The sequence below is a fragment of the Pan troglodytes genome, chromosome 17 (assembly GCF_028858775.2).
Source record: "Pan troglodytes isolate AG18354 chromosome 17, NHGRI_mPanTro3-v2.0_pri, whole genome shotgun sequence".
NCBI classification, from domain to species: domain Eukaryota; kingdom Metazoa; phylum Chordata; class Mammalia; order Primates; family Hominidae; genus Pan; species Pan troglodytes.
Window position 1 is genome coordinate 61135865 of NC_072415.2, and position 10680 is coordinate 61146544.

Consider the following 10680-nt stretch of genomic DNA (forward strand, 5'->3'; position numbering starts at 1 on the left):
AATATAAGGGTAGATATGGCAACCCCTTCCTTACTATGCCAGTTCTTCACTTGGTTGATAAAAGTAAAATTATTTATTAACTCCTTAACTCATCCTGAAAGATAAATGACTACAGGGGAGGCTAAAAACAAAATAAGTAACTGTATACTATGCCAAGTTTGCAACAACCTCATGAAAGTATGTACACTTAGCATTCCCATTTTATAGATAAAAGAAACTCAGCCCATATAATTAGCAGGTATCGGTGATGGGATTTAAAACTGGGCCTTTTTTTTCCTTAAAAATTATGAACATTTACAAAGAAAGAAATGTAGAGAGAAACTAATGAAATCCCATATACCCATCACACGGATTAAGTAGTTACAATTTTATATTTGTTTGATCTAGTCTTTTTGTTGTTGTTGTTTCTTCTCAAGTATTTTAAAACAAGTCCTGGATATTATTTTGCTTCTATTTGCTTAAAGTACGCATCTCTGAAAAATGTTGATCTCTCTTATATAGCGACAGTGCCATTTTGTTAAACTCCTCCAAATAAGCAAAAATGATAAGACAAAAAGTTGGCCAGGCGACCAAAGCTATCAACTCCAGCCTAAGGAAAATTCAGCAATTTGATTATGAAAGGGGGAGGGGGACTTCTTAATTGTACATTTTACACAGATTTTCACAAGGACAGTAATAGCTGACCCACTTCGAACTAGATAAAAGATACAGAGGCGTGTGGCAGCCAAAGCCATCATGATGTTGACATGATCTTCTTGGTGAGCTCCAAGCCACCTTTCCTAACTAGTTTTAGACCAATCACAATGTACATAAAAGTTTACATGTTTTAATTAATTCTTTTCATGTGAGAGGTATAATGAAACTGAGTTTTAAATAAGTCAGGCATTGGTTTTTGATGTGTGGAATTTTTCTTTATGAACTCATAGTATGAAATGTTTTTTCTTAAAAGGTCTTTGATTTGCGTCAGTGTCATCGACAGATGCAACAGCAGGCGGCTACTGCACAAGCTGCAGCAGCTGCCCAGGCAGCAGCCGTGGCAGGAAACATCCCTGGCCCGGGATCAGTAGGTGGAATAGCTCCAGCTATCAGTAAGTATGCTTTTGATTCTTTTTTAAAGGTATAATAGTTGATATTTTTATCTTGATTTACTCAGTTGATTAGTTTCTTTGAGCAATAATAGAAATTAAAGTTTTTTTTACTGGGATGATGACATTTTTGAATTGGTAAAATCTGTTCTTCTGTAATAGTTGCTTTTTGCCTATGACCCTGTTTGCATTCTTTTTGTATCAAAAATGGAGTATGGGATGAAGGAGAAAGGGGATGATTATTATATTATACTGTTCCATCTCCTCCTTTTTTGTTGATGCTTATTATAATTCTGCCTCACCAGCCAGGGTGGGTTGTAATCACTGAAGTGCTTGGCTTTATTCTAGTAAGGAAAGCATATTTCAATTTCAGAATTGGACACTTTTCCAATTTTTTTTTTTAAAGTATGCTAAACATGGAGAGAAAACTAAGTGAGGGTGGTATTTTGATAACTTGTAGACTTTTTTTTAATTTTAGGGTAAAATTGAACTGTGTGCCAGGTTTCACACTGATGGGGAATTTTTTACTGCAGAGTTAAACTCCTGACTATAGACTTTTATGATGGAAACACGTGGCACCCATCTTCCACGTCTGAAGGCATAACTAGTGATTCATTCAACCCCTGTTCTTAACCTCTTCAGTGTGGTAAGCAAATCACACTGGCTAAGAAAACTGCAGTGGCCCTGCAGGTTTCTCTACAGTACATGCAAATTCCTCCCATTAGTTTCATTGTAATATTGATGAATGCAGATGGACTATATGACTGTATGTTCTGACTGGAAAATTAGATGCAGTCTCCATTGTGACTTATGTTCAGGAGTTTACAATTTAGAGGTAGATTAGGCATATTCATTGAGAGAATTTGATTTTTTATAATTTGGGGATCTAAACCATTAATTTGCTGGTTTCAGTGTTAAAAACATGCTTTTACTGAAGAATCCAGAACTATTATTAAGTTTCATATTCTCATCAGTTGCCACCACTGAGTAATAGTGTATTACTCTGTTACGCTTTGAAATTGAGAGAGAGACTTCATCTCGGTCATCTAAGAGGTCTTAGTGGAACTAAGAATATTAACTGCTTCATTATTAGTTATGTCTTATTCTGAACTAGGCTGTTTAGACAGTAAGGTTTTTAGAAGCAACCTGTGGACACGCACTACCTCTTAAAAACAAGTTGTTTCTTATCCCTTCACCTCCACTTCTAAAGAAAAAAATAGGTGAGGTGTTGGTGGATTGTGGTAATTTACTTTATAATTGGTTGTAGCTAGAAGACACATGTAAAATGTAAAGTTCCTTAATCAAAAGTGTTCAGCTTGTTGATAAAGTTTAGATCTACTGTTACTTCTTGGCACTTTAGCAGAGAAGTTATATGCTGAGGAGAATGAAATACAGAAAGCTGGTCACTTGATTAATTTAGAATGTAGGGAGGATGGGAAGAGATCACCCTGTCCCTCTGATGTCTTCCAAATCTTTTCTGTTAGGTCTGTCAGCTGCTGCTGGAATTGGTGTTGATGACCTTCGTCGCTTATGCATACTCAGGATGAGTTTTGTGAAAGGCTGGGGACCGGATTACCCAAGACAGAGCATCAAAGAAACACCTTGCTGGATTGAAATTCACTTACACCGGGCCCTCCAGCTCCTAGACGAAGTACTTCATACCATGCCGATTGCAGACCCACAACCTTTAGACTGAGGTCTTTTACCGTTGGGGCCCTTAACCTTATCAGGATGGTGGACTACAAAATACAATCCTGTTTATAATCTGAAGATATATTTCACTTTTGTTCTGCTTTATCTTTTCATAAAGGGTTGAAAATGTGTTTGCTGCCTTGCTCCTAGCAGACAGAAACTGGATTAAAACAATTTTTTTTTTTTCCTCTTCAGAACTTTTCAGGCATGGCTCAGAGCTTGAAGATTAGGAGAAACACATTAATTCTTCACCTGTTATGTATGAAGGAATCATTCCAGTGCTAGAAAATTTAGCCCTTTAAAACGTCTTAGAGCCTTTTATCTGCAGAACATCGATATGTATATCATTCTACAGAATAAATCCAGTATTGCTGATTTTAAAGGCAGAGAAGTTCTCAAAGTTAATTCACCTATGTTATTTTGTGTACAAGTTGTTATTGTTGAACATACTTCAAAAATAATGTGCCATGTGGGTGAGTTAATTTTACCAAGAGTAACTTTACTCTGTGTTTAAAAAGTAAGTTAATAATGTATTGTAATCTTTCATCCAAAATATTTTTTGCAAGTTATATTAGTGAAGATGGTTTCAATTCAGATTGTCTTGCAACTTCAGTTTTATTTTTGCCAAGGCAAAAAACTTTTAATCTGTGTGTATATTGAGAATCCCTTAAAATTACCAGACAAAAAAATTTAAAATTACGTTTGTTATTCCTAGTGGATGACTGTTGATGAAGTATACTTTTCCCCTGTTAAACAGTAGTTGTATTCTTCTGTATTTCTAGGCACAAGGTTGGTTGCTAAGAAGCCTATAAGAGGAATTTCTTTTCCTTCATTCATAGGGAAAGGTTTTGTATTTTTTAAAACACTAAAAGCAGCGTCACTCTACCTAATGTCTCACTGTTCTGCAAAAGTGGCAATGCTTAAACTAAATAATGAATAAACTGAATATTTTGGAAACTGCTAAATTCTATGTTAAATACTGTGCAGAATAATGGAAACATTACAGTTCATAATAGGTAGTTTGGATATTTTTGTACTTGATTTGATGTGACTTTTTTTGGTATAATGTTTAAATCATGTATGTTATGATATTGTTTAAAATTCAGTTTTTGTATCTTGGGGCAAGACTGCAAACTTTTTTATATCTTTTGGTTATTCTAAGCCCTTTGCCATCAATGATCATATCAATTGGCAGTGACTTTGTATAGAGAATTTAAGTAGAAAAGTTGCAGATGTATTGACTGTACCACAGACACAATATGTATGCTTTTTACCTAGCTGGTAGCATAAATAAAACTGAATCTCAACATACAAAGTTGAATTCTAGGTTTGATTTTTAAGATTTTTTTTTCTTTTGCAGTTTTGAGTCCAATCTCAGTGATGAGGTACCTTCTACTAAATGACAGGCAACAGCCAGTTCTATTGGGCAGCTTTGTTTTTTTCCCTCACACTCTACCGGGACTTCCCCATGGACATTGTGTACCATAGAGTTGGTTTTTTTTTTTTTTTAATTTTTATTTTACTATAGCAGAAATAGACCTGATTGTCTACAAGATAAATAGTATGAAATAAAATCAAGGATTATCTTTCAGATGTGTTTACTTTTGCCTGGAGAACTTTTAGCTATAGAAACACTTGTGTGATGATAGTCCTCCTTATATCACCTGGAATGAACACAGCTTCTACTGCCTTGCTCAGAAGGTCTTTTAAATAGACCATCCTAGAAACCACTGAGTTTGCTTATTTCTGTGATTTAAACATAGATCTTGATCCAAGCCACATGACTTTTGTCTTTAAATAACTTATCTACCACCTCATTTGTACTCTAGATTACTTACAAATTCTTTCAGTAAACACCTAATTTTCTTCTGTAAAAGTTTGGTGATTTAAGTTTTATTGGCAGTTTTATAAAAAGACATCTTCTCTAGAAATTGCTAACTTTAGGTCCATTTTACTGTGAATGAGGAATAGGAGTGAGTTTTAGAATAACAGATTTTTAAAAATCCAGATGATTTGATTAAAACCTTAATCATACATTGGCATAATTCATTGCTTCTTTTTTTTGAGATGGAGTCTTGCTGTGTTGCCCAGGCAGGAGTGCAGTGGTATAATCTCAGCTCACTGCAACCTCTGCCTCCCGGGTTCAACTGATTCTCCTGCCTCAGCCTCCCTGGTAGCTGGGATTACAGGTGCCCGCCACCATGCCTGGCTAACTTTTGTAGTTTTAGTAGAGACGGGGTTTTGCCTGTTGGCCAGGCTGGTCTTGAACTCCTGACCTCAAGTGATCCACCCACCTTGGCCTCCCAAAGTGCTGGGATTACGGGCGTGAGCCACTGTCCCTGGCCTCATTGTTCCCTTTTCTACTTTAAGGAAAGTTTTCATGTTTAATCATCTGGGGAAAGTATGTGAAAAATATTTGTTAGGAAGTATCTCTTTGGAGCCAAGCCACCTGTCTTGGTTTCTTTCTACTAAGAGCCATAAAGTATAGAAATACTTCTAGTTGTTAAGTGCTTATATTTGTACCTAGATTTAGTCACACGCTTTTGAGAAAACATCTAGTATGTTATGATCAGCTATTCCTGAGAGCTTGGTTGTTAATCTATATTTCTATTTCTTAGTGGTAGTCATCTTTGATGAATAAGACTAAAGATTCTCACAGGTTTAAAATTTTATGTCTACTTTAAGGGTAAAATTATGAGGTTATGGTTCTGGGTGGGTTTTCTCTAGCTAATTCATATCTCAAAGACTCTCAAAATGTTGAATTTCAGTGCAAGCTGAATGAGAGATGAGCCATGTACACCCACCGTAAGACCTCATTCCATGTTTGTCCAGTGCCTTTCAGTGCATTATCAAAGGGAATCCTTCATGGTGTTGCCTTTATTTTCCAGGGAGTAGATCGTGGGATATAGTCTATCTCATTTTTAATAGTTTACTGCCCCTGGTATACAAAGATAATGACAATAAATCACTGCCATATAACCTTGCTTTTTCCAGAAACATGGCTGTTTTGTATTGCTGTAACCACTAAATAGGTTGCCTATCCCATTCCTCCTGTGAACAGTGCAGATTTACAGGTTGCATGGTCTGGCTTAAGGAGAGCCATACTTGAGACATGTGAGTAAACTGAACTCATATTAGCTGTGCTGCATTTCAGACTTAAAATCCATTTTTGTGGGGCAGGGTGTGGTGTGTAAAGGGGGGTGTTTGTAATACAAGTTGAAGGCAAAATAAAATGTCCTGTCTCCCAGATGATATACATCTTATTATTTTTAAAGTTTATTGCTAATTGTAGGAAGGTGAGTTGCAGGTATCTTTGACTATGGTCATCTGGGGAAGGAAAATTTTACATTTTACTATTAATGCTCCTTAAGTGTCTATGGAGGTTAAAGAATAAAATGGTAAATGTTTCTGTGCCTGGTTTGATGGTAACTGGTTAATAGTTACTCACTATTTTATGCAGAGTCACATTAGTTCACACCCTTTCTGAGAGCCTTTTGGGAGAAGCAGTTTTATTCTCTGAGTGGAACAGAGTTCTTTTTGTTGATAATTTCTAGTTTGCTCCCTTCGTTATTGCCAACTTTACTGGCATTTTATTTAATGATAGCAGATTGGGAAAATGGCAAATTTAGGTTACGGAGGTAAATGAGTATATGAAAGCAATTACCTCTAAAGCCAGTTAACAATTATTTTGTAGGTGGGGTACACTCAACTTAAAGTAATGCATTTTTTTTTCCCGTAAAGGCAGAATCCATCTTGTTGCAGATAGCTATCTAAATAATCTCATATCCTCTTTTGCAAAGACTGTAGAGAATAGGCTATGACAATCTTGTTCAAGCCTTTCCATTTTTTTCCCTGATAACTAAGTAATTTCTTTGAACATACCAAGAAGTATGTAAAAAGTCCATGGCCTTATTCATCCACAAAGCGGCATCCTAGGCCCAGCCTTATCCCTAGCAGTTGTCCCAGTGCTGCTAGGTTGCTTATCTTGTTTATCTGGAATCACTGTGGAGTGAAATTTTCCACATCATCCAGAATTGCCTTATTTAAGAAGTAAAACGTTTTAATTTTTAGCCTTTTGTTGGTGGAGTTATTTAATATGTATATCAGAGGATATACTAGATGGTAACATTTCTTTCTGTGCTTGGCTATCTTTGTGGACTTCAGGGGCTTCTAAAACAGGCAGGACTGTGTTGCCTTTACTAAATGGTCTCAGACAGCTATGGTTTTGAATTTTTAGTTTTTTTTTTTTTAACCCACTTCCCCTCCTGGTCTCTTCCCTCTCTGATAATTACCATTCATATGTGAGTGTTAGTGTGCCTCCTTTTAGCATTTTCTTCTTCTCTTTCTGATTCTTCATTTCTGACTGCCTAGGCAAGGAAACCAGATAACCAAACTTACTAGAACGTTCTTTAAAACACAAGTACAAACTCTGGGACAGGACCCAAGACACTTTCCTGTGAAGTGCTGAAAAAGACCTCATTGTATTGGCATTTGATATCAGTTTGATGTAGCTTAGAGTGCTTCCTGATTCTTGCTGAGTTTCAGGTAGTTGAGATAGAGAGAAATGAGTCATATTCATATTTTCCCCCTTAGAATAATATTTTGAAAGGTTTCATTGCTTCCACTTGAATGCTGCTCTTACAAAAACTGGGGTTACAAGGGTTACTAAATTAGCATCAGTAGCCAGAGGCAATACCGTTGTCTGGAGGACACCAGCAAACAACACACAACAAAGCAAAACAAACCTTGGGAAACTAAGGCCATTTGTTTTGTTTTGGTGTCCCCTTTGAAGCCCTGCCTTCTGGCCTTACTCCTGTACAGATATTTTTGACCTATAGGTGCCTTTATGAGAATTGAGGGTCTGACATCCTGCCCCAAGGAGTAGCTAAAGTAATTGCTAGTGTTTTCAGGGATTTTAACATCAGACTTGAATGAATGAATGAAACTTTTTGTCCTTTTTTTTTCTTTTTTTTTTTCTAATGTAGTAAGGACTAAGGAAAACCTTTGGTGAAGACAATCATTTCTCTCTGTTGATGTGGATACTTTTCACACCGTTTATTTAAATGCTTTCTCAATAGGTCCAGAGCCAGTGTTCTTGTTCAACCTGAAAGTAATGGCTCTGGGTTGGGCCAGACAGTTGCACTCTCTAGTTTGCCCTCTGCCACGAATTTGATGTGTGACCTTTGGGCAAGTCATTTATCTTCTCTGGGCCTTAGTTGCCTCATCTGTAAAATGAGGGAGTTGGAGTAGATTAATTATTCCAGCTCTGAAATTCTAAGTGACCTTGGCTACCTTGCAGCAGTTTTGGATTTCTTCCTTATCTTTGTTCTGCTGTTTGAGGGGGCTTTTTACTTATTTCCATTTTATTCAAAGGAGACTAGGCTTGATATTTTATTACTGTTCTTTTATGGACAAAAGGTTACATAGTATGCCCTTAAGACTTAATTTTAACCAAAGGCCTAGCACCACCTTAGGGGCTGCAATAAACACTTAACGCGCGCACACACACACACACACACACAGGTCAGAGTTTATTAAGGCTTTTGAGTCATGATATTCTAGCTTTTGAATTGCGTGCACACACACGCACACACACACTCTGGTCAGAGTTTAGGCTTTCGAGTCATGACATTATAGCTTTTGAGTTGGTGTGTGTGACACCACCCTCCTAAGTGGTGTGTGCTTGTAATTTTTTTTTCAGTGAAAATGGATTGAAAACCTGTTGTTAATGCTTAGTGATATTATGCTCAAAACAAGGAAATTCCCTTGAACCGTGTCAATTAAACTGGTTTATATGACTCAAGAAAACAATACCAGTAGATGATTATTAACTTTATTCTTGGCTCTTTTTAGGTCCATTTTGATTAAGTGACTTTTGGCTGGATCATTCAGAGCTCTCTTCTAGCCTACCCTTGGATGAGTACAATTAATGAACTTCATATTTTCAAGGACCTGGGAGCCTTCCTTGGGGCTGGGTTGAGGGTGGGGGGTTGGGGAGTCCTGGTAGAGGCCAGCTTTGTGGTAGCTGGAGAGGAAGGGATGAAACCAGCTGCTGTTGCAAAGGCTGCTTGTCATTGATAGAAGGACTCACGGGCTTGGATTGATTAAGACTAAACATGGAGTTGGCAAACTTTCTTCAAGTATTGAGTTCTGTTCAATGCATTGGACATGTGATTTAAGGGAAAAGTGTGAATGCTTATAGATGATGAAAACCTGGTGGGCTGCAGAGCCCAGTTTAGAAGAAGTGAGTTGGGGGTTGGGGACAGATTTGGTGGTGGTATTTCCCAACTGTTTCCTCCCCTAAATTCAGAGGAATGCAGCTATGCCAGAAGCCAGAGAAGAGCCACTCGTAGCTTCTGCTTTGGGGACAACTGGTCAGTTGAAAGTCCCAGGAGTTCCTTTGTGGCTTTCTGTATACTTTTGCCTGGTTAAAGTCTGTGGCTAAAAAATAGTCGAACCTTTCTTGAGAACTCTGTAACAAAGTATGTTTTTGATTAAAAGAGAAAGCCAACTAAATCATTATGTGCTCATTCTTTTTCTTAAGCTTGTGGATGTCTTGGATCTGGAAAGGGTTTCTGATCACTTAGAGAATTTTCAAACTTTAGGTCAACATTTTCCTTTATTGCCTTGTGGCCACTGAAATGGGAAATGTGACATTTAAAATATGACCCTGGAATAACAGTCCCCATTCTTTTCTCATTTTTAAAAGGAGAAGGTGAAGTGATGGTGATCAGAGAGATGGGAGCTAGGGAATTATAAGAACCAGGATGCTTAAAGGAGAGGTACAAATTGGAAATTGGAGACCCTTTCATTGCCCAGCTAAGGGATAAGGAAAGCTGTTTCTCTCCCATCTGCCTTCTCTGTGAAATAGGGGTCAATGGGAGGGGAGTGGTGGTCAGGTAAGTAGATTCCGTGGCAATGGCTTGTATATAACAAGACCACATCAACATTTTATTTCTAAGCTTGCTGACATGAGTTTCAGAGAGTTTATCGGGCTGAGAGATTTCTTCTCACCTGTTTGCTAACCTGAAATTTATAGTATTTTAGGCTAGAACTTGAAGAGGATAGTAGGTTAGCATTCAGTTGAGAAAAAGGAAAAACATTGTGGAGCACTTCAGGTGAAAGGGCAGTTGTGTGTCTCTCTGCCTTCTGCTCTTGACCCTTAATTCTTTGTGCTTAATTCCATCTCCTCCCATGTCACAACTCTCTCACAAATGGCAGTCTCAAAGCTTAGGGCATCTCCATCACTTCTTCAAACCTTTCCCACCCCTGTTGTCTTACTGATAAATTGTAATGCCCTTTCTCCTCAGCCCTTTGTATTCTAAAAGAATAATTCCATTAGTTCTGGCCTACTTTTGGAGTGGCATCCACATCTATATTTTGATAGTTTTGTTAGGCCACCACTAGGTCTCAGACAGATGGACAAGAGGCGTTGAGGGAGAGCAGACAATCCATTGCCAGCAGACCTACCTTAATCGAATGGTAGTAAAGGAAGTTCCCTAAGCAGAAAAGAAAGAATGATAGAAGCAAAGTTGGAACATCAGGAAGGAAAAACCAAAAACCCCAAAAAAACATGGTAAGCAAAAATATGGGTAAGTAGGATTTCCTTCTCAACTTGAGTTTTATAAATTACATTTGATAGTTGAAACAAAAATTATAACACTGCCTGAGGTGGTTCAAAATGTATATAGAGGTACTATTTAAAACAATTATAAACAGGTAAGAGTAAAGGAACCTATAGGAATATAGGTTTTCTACATTTTACTCAAACTGGTAAAATGACAGTAGTAGACTGTGATGTTATGAATATATAATGAAATTCCTAGTGCAAGTACTGAAAAAAGTATACAAAGATGTATACACAAAATCATTACAGATAAATCAAAATGAAATTCTCAAAAAT

At 37.3% G+C, this 10680-nt stretch overlaps 1 protein-coding gene across 7 annotated transcripts in view; it reads left to right on the plus strand.

Annotated features, from left to right (window-relative positions):
* Nucleotides 1–9293, plus strand: part of SMAD4 (SMAD family member 4) — a 55314-nt gene extending 46021 nt beyond the window's left edge. For 2 of the 7 annotated variants that reach the window (XR_008540632.2, XR_010151939.1), the window contains 3 exons: nt 950–1088; nt 1564–1731; nt 2570–4092. Coding sequence is in view for 3 of the 7 variants with exons in the window: in XM_054671788.2 (XP_054527763.1) it covers nt 950–1088; nt 2570–2781 (351 nt within the window). In the remaining 4 variants the exon portion in view is untranslated. Of the gene's footprint in view, nt 1–949; nt 1089–1563; nt 1732–2569 lie in introns of all 7 variants that reach the window. The other 5 variants (XR_001711357.4, XR_010151938.1, XM_054671788.2 and 2 more) reach the window with 3 other exon arrangements.
* The last annotated feature ends 1387 nt before the right edge of the window (nt 9294–10680 follow it).